The 19,869-nt window shown below is 45.9% G+C and overlaps 2 protein-coding genes across 2 annotated transcripts; one reads left to right on the forward strand and one right to left on the reverse strand.

Moving 5' to 3' along the window:
* Window positions 1-2,456: 2,456 nt before the first annotated feature.
* LOC123057507 (L-type lectin-domain containing receptor kinase SIT2) lies at window positions 2,457-4,531 on the reverse strand. Its single transcript, XM_044480462.1, has one exon. It carries the CDS (start codon window positions 4,494-4,496, stop codon window positions 2,457-2,459), a length of 2,040 nt encoding a protein of 679 aa, XP_044336397.1. The 5' UTR covers window positions 4,497-4,531.
* Window positions 4,532-9,260: 4,729 nt separating this feature from the next.
* Window positions 9,261-12,728, forward strand: LOC123056586 (G-type lectin S-receptor-like serine/threonine-protein kinase SD2-5). The gene is made up of 4 exons (XM_044479937.1): window positions 9,261-9,288; window positions 9,513-9,587; window positions 11,575-11,912; window positions 11,976-12,728. The coding sequence occupies exons 1-4, from the start codon at window positions 9,261-9,263 to the stop codon at window positions 12,726-12,728; spliced, it is 1,194 nt and encodes a 397-aa protein (XP_044335872.1).
* The last annotated feature ends 7,141 nt before the right edge of the window (window positions 12,729-19,869 follow it).

Consider the following 19,869-nt stretch of genomic DNA (forward strand, 5'->3'; position numbering starts at 1 on the left):
GCAAACCTTCTTGTTATACAGCAGCTGGACTGAATTTAGTCATTAGAATGTTCAATTTTTTCATGTAATGCAAGTCTGTTTTCAGATCAACTAATGCACGTATTTTTCTAGTCATTGTAGTTAAAACTAACAGCATGCTCCAAAATGCTCCTAAGCTCCAACAATATTTGGAAGTACCAACTAGTCAAAATCACGTGCTTTTAAGTTCTCGCAATCTCCAGTGTCTTTTCATTTCATATCAGGTTGTGATGTGCTTAGTAATATGTATCGTATAAGGCAGTTGATTTTTAAGTCAATTAAAATTTTGATACTAATAAAGTGTCTCAAGTTTGGATAGCTGACAGTGTCTCAAGTTTGTACATGGAAGTCATTCCTGCACTTTGCTGCTCATCGATCTCTGCTACTATGACCATGAGAATGCCCCCTATTTACCAGGCTGTATGGCCAATTTCGCGAGAATTTGAATATTAATAAAACCAGTCGGAAGTTGCTGCATAGCACTCGTGTGACTCCATGGTGCAATGGATTAGCTGAATTCCTCGGAAAGCTGTTTGTCGATCTCCAGGGGAGCTCATCAGTTCCACCTCTGGCCTCACATCGTGTATAAGGCAATCCCGACATGGTAAAATGGGACAATCCTGACATAGAAGGTAGGCAATTAGATTATGAGCAGGACATGAGATTTTCTGATGCAAAGCAAATGACATGTCTGTTGTATCTTCTCAAATTATTACAATCTGAGGCCCAACTTTATCTGAAAAATAGTTCAACATTGCAAACCTTGTTGTTCTACAGCGGCTGGACTGAATTTGTTCATTAGAATGTTCAGTTTCTCCATGTTATGCGGCTCTGTTGTTAGAACAACTGACGCATGTATTTTTCTAGTCATTGTAGTTGAAATCAGCGGCATGTTCCAAAATGCTCCTAGGCTCCAAAAGAGCGGAGAAATGGACATAATGAACGAAATTTTTGGGACTAACTACTATAACACGTATCAGTTAGAAACTACAAACACTTTTTGAAGTCATGTTATGCTCCCTGTTACTTGGCAGCTCATCTCTGTTACTGTACATGATTTTGGGACTAACTGATACAGATTCATTAGAAACCACACATTGTACATGACATCATCATGCATACTTGGCAGCTCATTTCTGCTACCGTAGCGAACATTCAGAAGAAAGTAAAAGGAGGAAGGTTCACCTTTCCCCGATGCGGCGGGGGCGGCGGAGGGGATCAACAACAGCAGCAGTAGTAGCGGCTGTAGCCTGCCATTAGGACTGGGGAGCTGGTCAAAATCGCCACCGCCGGAGCGCCGCCGGGAAGTGTGACGGGCGACAGAGGAAGGGGACGGATGGGCCCTGTTGATTTTTTCTCTCTAGTCGATCCGGGCCACGAACGTTCAGACTTACGCGTCAACATGGGCCATGTTATTGGGCCAGTTGAAGACGCCTTCTTGGCTGGATTGCTTCACTATTCCTTGAGGCGGTAGCAGCGGCGCAGCTTGTTCTGGTCTCTGAATCAGCTTCCAACTGCAATGTTTTGATGTGTTGACATGGCAATACATTTTACAGATCCCTAGTATTATTAACTGTCATATGGTTCAAGCTAGGGATTAAATTTGCAACACCAACCTCCTGCCATCTGTCCCGTAGTTCCTCATGCATGCTTGTGCAGAGCTTCACAAGGCCAGAGACAGCATGTTATCCGGATTCTGGAACAGCAGAGCGTCTTGTAGACATATGATGACAACAATTTTTCAGAGACAAGAACTTGTTAGGTTAATTTGTCCAACACTAATGAGATAGAAAAAAAATACCTCAGCTAACAATATTGCTCGATTTCCTCAGAAGCGGAAAATACGGCTCAAACCTATCGTGAATCATCACAAGAAAAAAAGTATAAAATGCTATGAATATGGGATTTTGCTGCTCCTTTTCACCACTACAGGTAACTAACAATGTTGGCAGTTGGTTGGGCAAATTATTTGTTTTTTCAGTGGCCGTTTGAGGATTTTGGTGCATTTTTTAATCCAAAATTTTAGGACTTTTTGAGCTTGCAAAGCTATTTGCTCTGTCTGGAGCTACAAGAATAATGGATGAATGGAAGGAACAGACCTGCAAAGTAGTAGTTGGGAGGTATACATGGACAGGAGGTAGCTGCCGTTCCTGTGACACTGGCAGCCACAAACTCTTCCCAAGGCTATCCTTTTGGAGGATACTTCCCAGTCCTGAGAAAGAAACTTGTGGGAGAGTAACCTGAGAGAATTTCAGAAAGGTATGCAGGTATTTTTTATTGTGAAAAGTTCCCAGATTTGTTCAGTAGCCAGTAGCCACACACACAAACACATTACATATCTATCATTTCTCATTTTGACCCCATCAGGTTCTTCTAAACCAACATCACCCCAGCCTTTAATTAAACAGCAAAATAGATAAACCCTCGTGGATGTTCTATCATCTACCTCCAGACAGACCTGTAATGCTGTTCGCCACTGACGGAGGCACTTCATCAAGAACCTGATCGACATCTGTAATGTTGAGATATTCAGGAGAGAACTCGGGCAAGGATAAATCTCCATCGAGGTACCACATAACAAGGCGTATGCTGGGCCTCGCCACAGGTAAAGGGTGCGAGCACAACAGCCCCAGCTTGAGCACCAGCTCCGCCTCATCAGCAGCATACTCGTCCAGCCTTGGGTCAATGGTGTCGACGATTGAGCCGGAGCCGCTCGCCCACGTGTCTCGCACCCATTGGACGATCACCAGAAGCTCGCCGCGGGCGTTGAACCCCACCGGCCGCCTCCCGCAGGCCACCTCTAGGACAAAGGCACCAAACGCAAACACGTCAGTTGCTTTGGTCGCCTTGCCGAACCTCGTTAGCTCAGGGGCAAGGTAGCCCCTCGTGCCGGCCACGTGGGTGGTGTGCGCATCAGCACCATGGTCGTGCAGCCTGGCAAGGCCGAAGTCACCCAGCCGACCATTCATCTCCCCATCCAGGAGCACGTTGCTGGCCTTGACGTCACGGTGTATGATGACTTGTTCCCAGTCCTCATGGAGGTACAGAAGCCCGGACGCAACGCCTTTGATGATCTGAAGCCTCTGAGACCAGGAGAGCATTGCATGCCTTGTCTGGGCATGCAGGTAGCTATCCAGGCTGCCGTTGGGCATGCACTCGTAGACCAGGAGCATCTCCTTCTTGTGCCGACAATAGCCGATCAAGCGAACGAGGTTCCGGTGCCGTAGGCGGCCAAGGATGATGATTTCAGCTGTGAATTCGGCCAGCCCCTGCTTGGATTCTGAGGAGATCCGCTTCACCGCGATGTCCATCCCAGAGCTGCCCAGGGCTCCTCTATAGACTTGCCCAAAGCCGCCTTTTCCCAGAAGCTGCATGTCGCGGAAGCCATCCGTTGCCCTGTGGAGGTCCCGGTATGCGAAGCGGCGGGGGCCAAGCTCAGCCTCCCAATCTTCGTTCCACTCTGAGTTCCTCGTCTTGCACCACCACCATCGAAGGAGAAGGCAAGCTGTTATACCTGCAAGTATGGCAAGGGAAGATATAGTTGCAGTCACCCATTTGACGACTTTTTTCTTGTCATGGGCTTCTTGTCTGGAACTATCTTGGACTTGTATTAATGGCCGCAGCAGCAGTGATAAGTTAAGTGGTTCGGCCGGTCCATACATGTTAAAGCTCCACCCAAGAATCTGATGGGCCGCACACCAATCTGGCCAATCACCGTTGGAGGCAGAGAAACCGACGTATGCTGTGGTTGGAACCCCTGCCTTTGATTTGGTGTCATTCTTGAGGACCTTTGCAAGGTCGACAGGGTAGTAAGACAAAAGCGGTAATGAGGGCTTATACATGGCGACAGGAGCAAGCCTGATGTCAAGCTGCATATCGATGTAGTCCACCCACACTTGCATTGGGTTTCCACTAGAAAGCCTCAGCGGATTGAAGTCCTTCTCGACATTGCCGCTGTAGTAGCCTGCGGTTGAAGAGACAGTGGACGTCAGGTTGTTGAGATCAGCCCCGACATGGTTGTCATCTATATCTCCGAACTCCTTGTTGACTCCTGTGTCGAGCTCGATGGCGAAGAAACGGTTTGCAAGTATGGAACCGTCGTCCTCCTCATTGACAAGTCCCAAGTATTTCCCATCTGTCCAGATACCAGATAGCGGGGCCAAGGAGATGACAAACGCCATCCCGTCTCCGGAACCGCCATAGTCGCTGGGCGTAATGGAGAACACGAAAGTGGCAGAGAAGCTCATGGACACACCATGGGAATTGACAAACGGAAGAGGTTCTGGATGGAAGCCATGCCCCTGGGTGAAGTAGCTGTCCCTCGTTAGAGAGAGGACGCCTTGTTTTGAGATGGAAGCCTCGCCGTCGAGGCGGAGCTTGCTGCCGGCGAACCCATTGTATATGAACTCCGTGACGCCATCAACGCCATCATGGCAGGAGACGATCAAGAGGACGCACAACCAGATCAGACCTGGCATGGTGCTATATGCTGGTTTTCAGACCGGAGTTTCTTTCTTTCTCCCTTTGGTTGTGTGGATGTGGTGCGAGGAGCAAGGCAAGTATTAATACTACTCACGGGCCATGAACTGCCAACCGGAGTCACTGGTGTAGTCGTTGCCCCTGCAGTTCTCCTACATGTCGATTTCAGTTTGAACGAGTCCTTGATGGAGCAATAAACTTGTCTACGGTCTAGGGACCCGTCAAAACAGCCACACAGAATTATTGCCTTCCACACTAATTTCCCATTTTTAACATTTTTTTGGCATAGCTAACGAAATGATAGTTTTATATAGAGAGGTAAAAAATTACCTCGTTCTCTTTTTTTCTTTTTCTTTTTTGCAGGGAAATTACCACGTTCTCTATGAGAGCATTCATATTTTAGCATAGTTTTAAATAGCCGGCTAGCCTTTTCAGCAGGGTGTCGCTAAATGGTCGCCTTCACAAATAGCCCGCTATAACTCCGCTATAGCTGATTTGGAGGCTCGCCGCTATTTTTCATAGCCCGCTATTTAAAACATTGTATTTTAGATCACAATAATATTACCGAGATGCTCCCAGCCTTCCACATCACTTGTTAGCTATGGTGTCAAGGCCCAAGTATTTCCGTGTACAGACATCAGACAGCGGGGCCAAGGAGGTGACAAACGCCATTCCATCGCCGGAATGGCCAGAGGCCCAGAGTCTGATGGGTGTGATGGAGAACACGAACCCCTTGTATGTGTACTCATCGATGGCAGTAACACCGTCATGCAAATAGACGAACAAGAGCACGCACAACCAAATCAGCTGGCTTGGCATGGGTGCTTTGCTGGATTTCAGAGTGGAGTTTCTTCTTTGTTGCTTCAGTTTTGTGTGCATGAGTGCTGGGAGTAACTGGTAAGTCTTAATACCACTCACTTGCCATGAACTGCCAACCGGAGTCAATGGTGTAGTCTTCGCCACTACTTTCAGTACACGTCGATTTCAGCTTGAACGAGTCCTGCGGTCCAGCGAGGAATTGAGGATCCCCTTAATGGAGCTGTAGACGTGCTCCGGTCTAGTGACCTGTCAAAACAGCAAGACACAGTCATTGCATTGCACAACGATTTCCCATTTTAACATTTTTCTACAAAGCGAACAAATTGACGGTTTTATTTAAGGGGATATATAAAATTACCACGTTCTCTGTACAAGCATTGATATTTTGGACCGTGAGACTACCACCAACACGCAGAGTAGAACAAGCATAGTCGACATATATAGCACACCAGTCTAGTCGTACGAGCTCCATGTGGCATAATAGTCCAGTCAACTTTCCATATTCTACCAACACTCAGTGAGGTCTTAGTTCTCGGGCGGCCCCCGCGTCGCTCCGCTTGGGGCGACTCGGGCGGCGCCGAACCCTAGCCGCCGAACCTCCCCTCCCGCCTCCCCCCTCCCCCCTCGCCGCCGCCCGAGGGGATCTCCGGCGCCGCCCGCGGGGTCGTCAAGGACGGCGGCGGCGAGGATTTGCTGCTCCCGACCGGAGGGCTCCGGACGCCGAGGCGGCGGCCTCGGGTGGCGAGGCGGCGCTGTCTCCCTGCAAGCGGCGCCGCAGGTGGTGACCCTCCGTTCCCTTGGCCGCGAGGGTGGCGAGGGACGGTGGGAGTTGTCGCCGGTCGCGGCGGGTGCGGCGCTCCCCTCGCCCGCGGCTGGATCTGAAGGCGGCCCCTTCCCCCACGCAGCACTCTGCCCCGCCGGATCTGGTCGTCGGTAGCCTCTGGCCGCCGGATCCGGCGTTGGGCTGCCCGGAGATGCGGTTCGAATCGGGAGAAATCCTTGGCTGGGGTGCTCTAGCCACGACGGCGGCGACACCGGCCGGTGCCGCTCCCCTCCTTGGAGGCGCCGTCGAGTTTCGTGCCCTCTCCCTCCCGCTCCATGCCCGGGAGAAATCCCATGTCTTGCCGAGACAGGTCGACAACGGTGCAGCGTGCGCCGCCTCCTTCTTGAAGGTGCCGGCTTGGGCAAGGTGGGAGTGTGCTGTGGTGCTGGGCGGTGGTGGCTGGGTGGCTGCATCTTCGGCGAGGGATTTGGAGCATGATGCTTTGTATCTGATCCAGTTATGGAGGCTCCATTTCTCCTTGCTGTTTGTTTGTTCAGTGACAGCTCCATTGTGCAGTTTTTCCTCTTCGTGCTTGTAGCAGTGGGCTGCGGTGTGGACTCTTCTGGTTCCCTTCGTGCAGCGGCGTGTCGAGCTGAGTATCTCCTTGGTGCACAGAATCATGCCCTTTCCTTGCTCTAGGGAGGGCAATTCCATCTTCCGGCGGTCCGGCGCCTTTCGAGCCAAGGCGAGGGGCAGGGGTCCCCTCCGGATTTGGAGAGGAGCGGCTTGGTTTTCGATGTGCACCTTCCAGGGTAGATGAGGGCTCGGTCCATCGACGTTGGGCAATGGCTGCCCGAAGCTCCCCTCTGTTTGTCCTACTGTCTATAGTCCACTTGGAGGACTCCGTTGACTACATGCTAGTGCTTCTCTGTTTACTTCTATAGGGCATGTAGTCTTTGGTGCTTGTAAGCTGCTTCGGCATCACCGTGTACCTGCAGTTTATTTTCCTTTCTGTTTTCCGTTGGTTGTATTGGTGGCCTTGTGTAATCCCTGGCCGGTTGATGGCTTTGTTAATTCAAAGTCGGGCTCTCCTTGAGCCTTCGTTCTAAAAAAAAAATAGTCCAGTCAAGGCGTCCACACCTCGAGCCGCTCCCAGCCTTGCACACAGCTGCCGCTGATTGCCAGCCAAAGTGATCTTGATTCTACAGGCCTAGATCATGACCTCTGTACAAGTTGCTGCCTCTACAAGTGCTCCAGATGGGTGGATTACATTATTTCCATGTTGGCCAGGGAACCGAGACAACGATGGCTGTGGCTGCCCTTCCTGGCTGCACGTAGATCACAAGCTAATTAAGTCAGGTTACCGTGAATGAGACATTGGCGCCCCGTAGTTCAAGGCATGATAGTCTTTCTTTGTCCCTGGCCATGAACTGGTCTTTTACTACTCTCACTGGCCCATGAACTGCCAACTGGAGTCAGTGGTGAAGTAAATGTTGCTACTTCAGTGCATGTCGATGTCCGGAGTCAGTTGTGGAGTCAATGTTGCTGCTTCAGTACTCCGGAGATATTAAGATTCCTAGACTAAGTTCTTTACATATTGGCCGGAGAACCCAAGATGACGAGGCTCTGGCCATCCTTCTCCGTTGAACGGGAATCACAGAACCATGGTGAATAAGACATTTTGGTCAATGAAGATGCCCAGGACTTGAGCAGATTCCAAACAGCTGCTGAGCCTGTGCTCTTATCTTCCTTCCAACATCTTATTCCAAACTGATTTCCACTGTTAAATCTCCAGACACTAGTCCTGACTGTCGCGATCATAACAAAGCATAGAAAAGTCCTATTGCAGCCCGGTTCGAAGAAAGCAGCTAAATGCACCGTACGAAAGAAAATTGGGATTTCGAGAGACTAATTAGCACCGAATGTCTAGTACCAACAAGTGCAATTGCTACTACCAGTAGTCCACTATGTTTGGAAAGGTAGGAAGTTCCTTCATTGGCCTCTAAGCTCCCTTAGTTGCTTCACAGTTCCTACGTAATACTCCAGTTATATGTGTTTAATCCAAACATAAGTTGGTTTTAGCTAGGTAAGTTCTAGTTATGTGCAAGCAAGCAGTCTGCGTGAGACACAGGGTTGAGTCCGGTTAGGAAGTGATCAGCGCTGCCGTATAGTCATGTTTGCTCATGTTTGAGTCCTGTTAGGCGTGGCCGGTAGTTAGGAAAGTATGGGCTTTTGCCACTCCAGTTAGAGCTAGCTTTGGCGTATGGTATTTGGAGTTGGTGTTCGAATAGGATTTGTGTCCGGCTAGCTAAGGCGTCCCTGCGTGTATATATGCACGGGGTGTTGCGTGAGTTTTGTAACACCAAGAGATATCAAGAGAAAAAGAAGAAAAGAAATAAAGAGGAAGAAAAGAGGGCACGACAAGGGCCCTTGGCTATCAGTTTTTTGTGCGCGTGTGTTCGTGCAGTTTGATGTGATCGATCCTATGGGCGAATTTCTAACAATTGCTATCAGAGCACGGTCGATTTGAAGCCGCGCTTGCCTCGGGTGGCGACCTACTAGCGCCTCAGGGGCAGGCCATATAGTCGCTGGTTGGTGCAGCGACAAGGGCGGGCGATATAGTCGTTGGGTGATGCAACGACAAGGAAGGACGGGCCATAGAGTCGTTGGGTGGTACAACGACGAGGAGGAGCGGGCGATATAGTCGCTGGGTGGTGCAGCGACGTGGAAGATTAGGCGGTAGTCGTTCGGCGGAGCGACGACGAGAAGGCGGCGAGGACGCTGTCGCAAGCGAGGCAACGGGTGATCGTCATTCGACAAAACTACCTGGAGGAGGGTGACAGGCTGTCGTCGACAAGGCGTTGGTGATCATTGATGCTTATGAAGGTGCCAAAGTTGTGATACCGAGGAAATCATCGAGATCATCGTTGGAGGGTTGACAGTGGAGATGGCGAAGTTGCGAGCCGTCATCGAGGTGTGCAGATGAGTTCTTGTAAGGTGTGTCCAAGAGCTCAGGTGTGTGAGTCTTCTGCTACAGTTGAGATGCGTCACTGGCGGAGGAGAATTGCGAGCGAGAGCGGGCAGAAAAAGGAATTCGTGCCTTGCTTTTCTGTTCGTGATCAAAGAGTTCCGGCGAGTTCATATACGGTGAAGTTGAGTTGCACGTATATGACGAGTTGTGATGCCGTCGGACAAGGAGCGTCGTTTTGGTAAGTTGCATTGTGTCACCACCGACAACAAGAAAGTGAAGATGTGGCGGGTGAAAAGATGTGTCTTCCCGTGCACGAGCACCCGATGAGAAGACGAAGATCAACGTGAAGATGGATGCGGACCAGTAAAGTTGAGTTCCTGCATGAGGCTATGCGTTTAGTCTGCATGTAGCACGCTAAGTTGTGGCAGCGTGTCTGGTAGTCTGGGTAATCGTTGGTTTCAGTTTTCAAGTCGGCACAAAAGTATGATGGTGATGATGTGGTGGCCATCGTTGTAAGAAGAGAGAAGCTGTGGTCCGGTAAGTCGCGTCATCGGAGGCAATCGACGGGACAAGATGAAGAGGTGATCGTCTGTGTGTCTCGTCGAGTAAAAAGTCGGATGTTTGAATTAGGGGGTGATTGTTAGATAATCCAGACATAGGTTAGTATTAATTAGGTAAGTTTGAGATTACCAGTACGTATAGTCATGTTTGCTCATGTTTGAGTCCTGTTAGGCGTGGCCGACAATTAGGAAAGTATGGGCTTTTGCCAGTCCGGTTAGAGCTAACTTTGGCGTATGGTATTTGGAGTTGGTGTTCGAATAGGATTTGTGTCCGCCTAGCTAAGGCGTCGCTGCGTGTATATACGTACGGGGTGTTGCGTGAGTTTTGTAACACCGAGAGATATCAAGAGAAAAAGGAGAAAAGCAATAAAGAGGAAGAAAATAGGGCACGACAAAGGCCCTTGGCTATTAGTTTTTTGTGCGCGTGTATTCGTGCAGTTTGATGTGATCAATCCTGTGGACGAATTTCCAACAATATGGACACTGGTCATCATGCAGATCTAACTGAAACTTTCCTTTGAGAAGAGGGCAAAAAATGGTCTCTAGATACACTTCCGTAATAGTAGAACTTCTGTTTTTCAGAAAAAATAATCATTTTGCAGGAACTTGTCAAATTCAGAGTTGCTATGAAGAACTTTAGCTGCAAGATGAGAGACTTGCTGTAAAATAGTGACCAGAGGCATAGGAGATAGTTATGTGCATGGAACTCTTATGTCTGAAAAGATGAAAGTATTGCTTTCAAGTGTATATATGTTCAATCTGTCTTTCATGAACTTTGGAACAATATCCTACGAGTCAGATGTTTGAAGCTATGGCATGCTTATGTATGTTGGAAATGTTGAGTAGCATGAGGAACTCAGATGACGGGCCCATGGTTCGAGAACCAAAATGAGCTTTAAGATAAGGTAATCGCATAGGGGGAAAGAACTAGAACAGTTAAGGACTTTCGCCAAGTAGAACGATGCCTCCGAAGCCATTTGCTAAATTCCCAGGACAGCGAATGAACTGAATTGAAGTTAGAGAATGTATAACTATGCTACTCAGCCACTCTTAGAATTTGATGCCAAGTTGATATCACATTTAGTTTTCTACTCAATTAGCTTTTGTGTTGTAAGATGTAGATTCTACACTAGTCGCTCCCTAATTAACCAATATAATATGATGAATCACATCAGATCATCCAATAATTGGCAATGTAGCAGTTGGAATGGAAGGTGTGCATAGATGTTGCTGTTGCTTACTTTGCACTGCAGCTCGTATGATATATTCCCATCCTCTTCCTTGAGGACAGGTGGCATACTGCTTGTGTGTCCCTATTCCCTGCTGAAGAACTCAGCGTCAAATTGTTGCACGAATGATTAATTGACGCTGGAGTTAGTTGGTTACCTCAGTGGACGAGGGTTGGCGGGAGCTGAGGCCAAAGAAGACGGCGGTGAGGCTTCTCCAGAGGCCGGCGATTTGGAGCGGCCCGGGCGGCGCGCGCGCCTGCAGATGGGTAGGGGTGGAAAGTTGTGCTACTGTGGACTGGGGAGGGAGGATTCCGCGGCGAGTGATGGCGGCGGATTAATACTAGACGTGAACCACGGTCCAGTTCGCCGGCGCCGGCACCGCTGATGGGGACACCGCCGTGGGAATGGGGGGTTAGGACGGCCAAGTAGTCCAGTGCGTAGACGAGCCCACTAAATCTTCGTTAGCTCGGCCGTAGACCTGGCCGTGTAACTTTAATCGAACAGCCGGTGGATATTCATCCTCGGCAACCTTGCGGGCGGATGCAGCCGCGGGCAATTTGAACATCATTCAAATTGGCAGGCTCCCTACCCTGCCCAAAGAAAGTCATCCTCCAACTCCCGAGCAGAATACATATCAAATGTGCATGCGCAGCTTGTCTTGAAGCTGTGTAATATGCTCAAACAATGCCTCATGACACATATTTTTGCCTCTCTTTTTTGGGGCCACAAGCACAGGACCTTCATTCAGAAAAGTAGGCACGGCTGTTCGGATTGCAACTGCAGGTTCCTTAGCCAGTTTCATTTTAATTGTCGCATTCGTCCTTTTTGTCATACACAGAAGGAGAACACGACGACACCATGAGATGGAAGAAGAGGAGGCAGAGTTCGGTAAGCTACAAGGCATACCGATGAGGTTCACGTTTCAACAGTTAGAAGTGGCAACCGAGCAGTTCAAAGACAAGCTTGGGGAAGGAGGATTTGGTTCTGTTTTCAAGGGACGGCTAGGTGAGGAAAGGATTGCGGCAAAACGCTTGGATCGAGCTGGTCAAGGAAAGAGAGAATTCTTAGCAGAGGTTCAGACAATTGGCAGCATTCATCATATCAATCTGGTGAGACTGTTTTGTTTCTGTGCAGAGAAAACCCATAGGCTCTTGGTTTATGAGTATATGCCAAAAGGATCCTTGGACAAGTGGATCTATTGTCGACATGACAACACTGGTCCTCCGTTAGAATGGAGAGTGCGATGCAAGATTATCACGAACATAGCTAAGGGTCCCTCTTATCTTCATGAGGACTGCATGAAGAGAATTGCTCATTTGGATATCAAACCACAAAATATTCTCATAGATGAGGACTTCAATGCTAAACTTTCTGATTTTGGTTTGTGCAAGCTCATGGATAGGGACATGAGCCAAGTGGTTACTAGAATGAGAGGCACACCTGGATATTTAGCTCCTGAATGGTTGAGATCACAAATCACGGAGAAGGCCGATATCTATAGCTTTGGCCTGGTGGTCATGGAAATTGTGAGCGGAAGAAAGAACCTTGACACTTCCCGGTCCGAAGAGAGCATCCATCTTATTACCCTATTGGAAGAAAAGGTGAAGAACAATCAGTTGGTAGATTTGATTGACAAGAACAGTAATGACATGCAAGCACACGAGCAGGATGTAATTCAGATGATGAAGCTAGCAATGTGGTGTTTGCAGATCGATTGCAAAAGAAGGCCTAAAATGTCCGAGGTAGTCAAGGTCTTGGAAGGTACCATGGATGCAGAGAGCAATATAGATCACAACTTTGTTGCAACAAACCAAGCAAATTTTGGCATTGCTGGTAATGTGACCTCCTCGGCTCCACCTCTAGCCTCACATCTATCAGGCCCCAGGTGAAATGAGACAGTCCTGACAAGATAGGCAATTAGATTATGAGCAGGACAGGAGATTTGCTTATGTAAGGCAAATGTCATGCCTGTTGTATACTTGTATCTTCTCAAATTACTATAAACCGAAGCCCCTTGTCTCGAGTTAATTTTATCTGTAAAATACTTCAACATTGCAAACCTTGTTGTTCTGCAACAGCTGGACTGAATTTATTCATTGGAATGTTCAGTTTCTCTCTGTAATGCAAATCTCTTTTTAGATTGTGTTGTGCTTAGTATTGCAATTGTAAATATCGGATCTCCAACTCAATCAGCATTCTGGTAATAATAGAGTGTATGGTATTAGTGAGATTCTCCATGTACTGCTCCCTCCCAGTTACCACCATGCATGCTATACTGAATATTAGTGAGATTTGAAGAGAATTCGAAAATGAATAGCACTAGCCGGGAGGTGCATGCATGAGAAGTTGCTGCATACCATTTAGATTTAGTGACACTCGTGGGACTCCTGAATGAATTAGTCCTCGGTACCAGCAGCGAGCGATGGATTGGTTGGTGAATCGTGGCCAACTTCCAGAAGAAAGGAAGAGGAGGAAGCTTCACCTTTCCCGGTGCGGTGGCGGAGGACGAGGTCAACAGCAGATGGGCAAGCGTGGCGGCCTGCCACAGGAAGCGCACGGGCTTACTGGAAGCCATTGGGGCCCCTGTAGGAGGTTTGCAGCAGCCTATAGGAGATGGAGCTAACCGCGCACGGTGTCTCAAAAAAAACTACTCACGCACGAGTCCCTCAAAAAAAGAAACGCTAATCACGCACGGAATTGTCCCCCGTAGGAGAGGCAGCTAATCACGGGCGTAGGCAGAACATGCAGACGCAGCCTTCTAAGGATTCCGATCTTGCGAGTTCTCCAATCTAGCCCGCGTCCCTGTACTCCTTTTTTTCTTCCTAATTTTCGATCGCTAGTTTGCCAAACCTAATTCCCAGAAGCTGATTTTGAGTCAGAGATGCTACACCTCTTCTCTCCTGTCTCCAGACGCTTGATGCACTCACAAACATGGGTATATGGTCGGGGCCGCCAGGAATAGGCTAACAATAGCGGGCAAGGCTCTGGCTGGATTCGATTGGAATTGATCAATTAGTTTCGGATCGATGCTCTACGGATCAAGGTTAACCTCTTTTATATTATCTAGTTCTTTTTTTCTCGAATCTATTCTCTAGTTCTTAGATACGTACTTAGTTTGGATAGCTAAAAAATTGCTTAGTTTGTCGATCGAAGTGGATACCCAGAATTGTTTTCGATATCTGAATCATCGATCAAGATTAGTGTTCTAAAAACTGGCACTAATTATATAATTTTGGGGATGACACCAGCATTAAAGTTGTAATGATTTTTTATACCTTTCTAATAAAACTGAATTTGCTCAATTTTGATTAATGTTTGTTCAGATATTACCAAACGATGCTGCTATAACAGAGTATCAGATTTTAGTAAATTTATGTTTTGCAAGAACTAGTCTATTTCCATGAATAAACAATCTTTGAACACAACATGAAAGTTGTAGATAATTTTCTGCTGATCATTGCAGTGTGCTTGTTTCCTTGATTTGATGAACTTGACAAAATTCAGAGTTCAAATTGAAGGGAGGAAGATATATTTTTGGTTACTTGTTGTGGGCTGTAGCTATACTTATATTTACCTCATAAAATGATCCGGCTAGATTGTAGATATTTTTTTGATTCGTGTCAAAAGACACGCTTATATTAAGAGGCCCCATTTTCTAGCTCCGCCCCGGGCCCTCAAAATCTCAGGACCGGCCCTGCCTGTGTGTTTCTATATCGATTTATTCTCTGTCTTTTTTTTCAAATATTCGTTGACTTTTTTCCGAATACATGTTGAACACTTTTCATCTAAAAATGAGACTGGTATGTTTTTGAAACACATGAATATGTTTTAAAGAGTAAAATACACCACAAGTCCTTCAAATATTTGAGGGGGTCAAGTTAGTCCTAATATTATGGAAACTATATGATAACCCGCGTGGTGTTGCGGGAATCGAGTGCAATATACTCCTTCCGTCCGGAAATATTTGTCATTGAAATGGATTTATCTGGATGTATTTTAGTTGTAGATACATCCATTTTCATCCATTTTGATGACAAGTTTTTCCGGACCGAGGGAGTATTTCAATTAGATTTGATTGTGTGAAATATAATATTTAGATTATTAACACATGAACCAAACTGAAGATACATATGACTTATTATATAGTTGTGAAATATTTATTGAACATAGGTAAAAAAAATAGGACAAGAATATTTTCGCATGCATGGTTGCATGTGGTGATGTGTCTTTTCTCATGCATGGTTGCATGTTGAGGTGGGTCTTATCCCATCCATAATTGTATGGTCATATGGCAATGCTGGCAATGTTGAGATAAATATAAGTTAGTGTGTATGAACCTCTTAGGTATATAGGATGCATATCTGGATCCTAAAAGTTTGCCAAGTGTGTTAGCCAAAGTCCTATTCGGGCTGCATCAACTTTGACTTGCACAGATGATAGGTTGGCTACTGTCACATGACAAACTTTTGCATAAAACCCCACTAAAATGTCATCGCTTCTAATTTTTGGCCCTCCTACTTGCACACGCCCTCTCTCTTGCCTTTCTCTCCACCTCGACGGCCGTAGTCCACCTCAGCTCCCGAACGTCGCGAACATGACGATCTCTTGCTTGATGCGCTTGAAAAACTCTGTCACATCTACCAGCGCCGCACAGGAAGGGGCATCTGTGTTGGGGAGGATGTTAGAATAAATCTTTCATACAAGATGAAAGACGACAACAAGGCATGATATTTGTTAACAAGGTTCACCGAGATCAGGTACATCCTTGGGGCAATGGCTACATGCGTTTCTCCCCAAGATGCCGCAACACCGGCCTCCCGGACACCGACACATGCCGTCGGCTCCGCTGCGTACCTTTTGCTATCAAGTCGTCATGGGCTACAACTTGTGGTGCACCCTCATTATATAGGAGGCCTAAGATGCAATAATGTGTCCGACTCCAACACGACTCGTATGTATCCACATCAATTACAATTACATGTCCACGTAATCCCACACGTACAATCTTCTGACACAAATATAACAGAGGAGGTGGGGACGGAGTCATCGAGACTTCCACGCTGTGGTTGGAGGAGGACTGAGGCCGGAGCCTACCTGCTGCTTGCTGCGAGCGCCGCCCTCTCGCGTACACTGCTGGCGCATTGTTCTTCAGGCAAGGAAGCGCTGCCGCATGGAGGGGGGGGGGTCAGGGGCCATCATGTCGGAGAGCAAGATTTGCGCAACACAAATGTAGGATGACGGTGACTGGATCGTGCGAGAGAATTAGGGGAATGAGATGGATGGCTAGATGGTATCCACGTAGGTTTTATGCAAAGAGGAGAGCCAAAAAGTTAGAACTAAGGACCTTCTAGGATGGTTTGTGCAAAATGCCGCTACATGGTAGTAGCCAACCAACCACTCGTGCAGTCAAAACTGATGCAGGCTGGTGACACACTTGGAAAACTTTTAGGACCCATAGGTGCATTTTCATAGTTTAGGACCATCTTGACACCCCCAAATAGTTTTAGGACTTGCGTATTTAACTCTTTTTAAGTGTGATGAACATTTTGTGAAGTGATATGAACAATTAGTACAAACTGCTTGAACAATTGTTTTGTGTTTTTACGAACAATTTTTTAAAACTCTCTCCTGGCCAAAGAGAAGAATAGCCAAGTACAACCATGTAAACATAAATTACAAGATACGACGGAACAGAATCTCTTTTGATACCATAATTTGTCAGGGTGGGGGCAGTGGCGGAGCTTCAAAGAAAAAGTTGGGCGGGCCAAGCTATAGAAGAACACAAAATTTTTAGGCATTAGTCACTACCTAACGCTTAATATTCTTTTGTTAAGTGCATTTGAGTGTATGAAGTTCATTGAAACGTGCTGCGTGCGAAAAATCTTACGTGTCGCGTGCGTTTAGCAGCGAAGAGCGAGGAAGCTGTGCGATCTGCGCATCGTTACTGTCACTACAAGAAATATGTCAACTTGTGACCACCTTTCTTCTGAAATGGTCGCAAACGTTTATGACCAAAATAAGTCCACTGTGGCGTTTTGGTCACTAGCAACCTCCCCAGGCCACATAGGCATCCAGCATGGCAAGCTGACGTGGCACAAGATTTAGCCCGGTCCAATTCGGTGTTTTACATGGGCCGAGCCCATTAATTCAGCCCATTTATATTTTTTTCCTGTGAATTTTTTGTCAGCTTCATGGACCAAGCCCAACATTGCAGCCTTTTTATTTTTGGCCCATGGCCTTTTTGTCTCAACAGTTTCATTTTTTTCTTTTTTTATAGTCAGGTGGGTCCCCAATATTCTTCATTTTTTATTTCACATAAATAAATACCTGGTATTTAAATTGGCACACAGAAAACACACGAAATACTTCAAATATTATCAACCATCAAAGTGCTACATCATATAACACACATACAAATGTGATCAGCATCAAGTTTACAATCAGATAAGAAGCTCCACAAGTGTACAATCACAGGAGCCAGATTCTGCTACATCACATAACACACATACAAATAGGAGCAGCATAAAGGACTCCATTACTCTCAGAACTAGCTCCAATGAGCAAGAACTATTCTTCCTCCAACTTCTTTTTACTGATGCTCACGAAGAAACATTAAAGCCCAGCATCTGCATGTTACGAAACAAAATATTTAGGAACAAAATAGAAGTAGATCTAACAGCATATTTAACAATAAATAACAGAATAATGAAGTTCATGAGACATTTTAGAATCAACTTGACAGTTGATAGTAATGTTTGCATTGGACACATCCAAAACTAAAATTACTAAGATATATCATCAACAGCCATATAGCTTTGTTTAATATTACTAAGATATATAGCCATTAGTTTGTTTTAACATGGAACCCAAGAGTATGCGACTCTAGCACCCTGAGAAAGATGTTAATATGCCATCATACTAGCTGATAGACAAATATTCCAGGAAGAATTGATGCTTGTTTAACAGGTACAATCGATACTGCTATCTCTAATAGACAAATTTAAAGTTTTTAATACATTTTTTCTATTAGCAAATCTGAATATGCTACTTCCTGATTCATGACTGCATAGTCCAGCTAGCTACACCAGTTTGCTCTCATGCAAAAATTAGAAAAAAATGTATCATTGGTAATTATGCAACTCTGTTTGGAGTCATTTCTCCAAACAGTTACTGCTATTATAGTTACTGTTGTATCCTAATTAATAGTACTTTACAGTAAATAAACATTTGTTGATGCTAAAAAAGACAAAGGCTTGTACCATGACATGTCCAGCAAGCCTAATTAATAGTGTCAAACTGTAGCAGGACATAAAAGAACAATACAGTAGTAACTTAAGCATGCTCCCCTGTAGACACACACACACACACACGCACATGATCAATTCAAACCCAAACAAATCAAATCACGCTCTTCATCTAGACCGCTACAGATCCATGTATTAACGCTTGGCATCAAGCATTAGGCCATGAAGCATCTGTCCGATTTGTTCAACAAGACGAGTACATACCTGACTCCAGGTCGATGCGGTGGATGGGGCTGTACTTGAACATCTGGTCCAGGGACGAGCCTGCTAATCCAAATCGAACAAACAAATTCATTAGGAGGGGATCGAAGAGACAAGGAAGAAATGAAGTAAACATACATACAGATCTATATATAAGCAGCAGAAGCAAGTAATATAAATACATCCTCTTTCTTCCTCTACAACACTAACAACAGCAACATCAATCATTGTACACAAGGAGCAGCAGCAACAAGCCGATAAAGGAAGCTCAAGATTTGTGTCTTTTGCAAGTTTTAGCACACTAGTACATGCGTTAAAATGGAAGCGCCGCTGCTGGGTTGCAACAGCCAACAAACTATAGGGTTACCGTCAAGTTAGCATTACAGAAAGCGAAAAGAAAAGTGGAAAAGACATGGCAGCCTATAGTTATGCGGATAACATCGACAAGTAGCCAACAGGATGAGCATTGTGCAGTTTAATAACACAGTGTATTAATCTGAATACACGTGAACAAAACTAGCAGTGTTATTAATACACTGCTAAATGAGCATTCAGGATGCTTATTATACACGTGAACAAAACTAGGCCAAAACATAATAAAAAAAACTGTGAAATGGACACTAGCAGCAAAATGAGCATTGTGCAGCAAAATGCTCACCAGCCAGAAGATAAGCAAGGGAGGGAAACACACAAAGACAACTTCGTAACTGAACCCGGGGAACCACGCCAACTGTCCGCACCTACAATGCAAATGCCTATCGCTGCAAGAAATCTCGACCAGGAATGAAAATATATTATAAACAAAGCGAAATATGTATCCTCTTGCAGATATTTTGCTGCAGACAAGGCGAAAACTTGAGGCCTAATTAAGCTGCAGGACTTTTCTTTTGAGAGAAGGTTGCAGGGGTTCACACAGATGAGAGAAAGGGCTAGCATGCGCCGGCGAATTGATGTTATAGTTTCTGAATTCATAACGGGTGCACAGCAGCTACGACTTGCAAATAAGTAAAAGTTATGCACCAAGTAACATACAAAACTGATATTCAGCTAGCATTCATGTACAGTATGATGCAACTCACATACTGAACTAGCAACTTAATTGTTCAGTTTACTCCTTCACCATGGCAAAAAAGCATGTTATAGTTTCTGAATTCATAACATACGCATGACAGTCGCGACTTGCAATAAGTAAAAGTATTTCATGGAGAACACAAACAACACCAACTATCCCAGCATAGTAACTTATTCCCCCCCCCCCCCCAGATATTGTCTTTGGAGGCCGAGCTCCATGGAGCTCGGTTTTGAAAAATTTGAATTTTGTTGAATTTCATATTTTCTACATTTCAAAAAATTCTGAAAAAAAACACACATATATATGAAGGCCTAACACACACGTGTGTAAATTTTCAGGGCAAAATAAGTTGAAATGAGGGTTGTGCAAAAAAGACAAATCTGAGGCTTTTTAACACATGACACTATTCATCCTCCCGGACCAGGAATTTGTCTTTTTTGTATAGGTCACATT

Source organism: Triticum aestivum, chromosome 3A (assembly GCF_018294505.1).
Source record: "Triticum aestivum cultivar Chinese Spring chromosome 3A, IWGSC CS RefSeq v2.1, whole genome shotgun sequence".
In the NCBI taxonomy this organism is placed as follows: Eukaryota; Viridiplantae; Streptophyta; class Magnoliopsida; order Poales; family Poaceae; genus Triticum; species Triticum aestivum.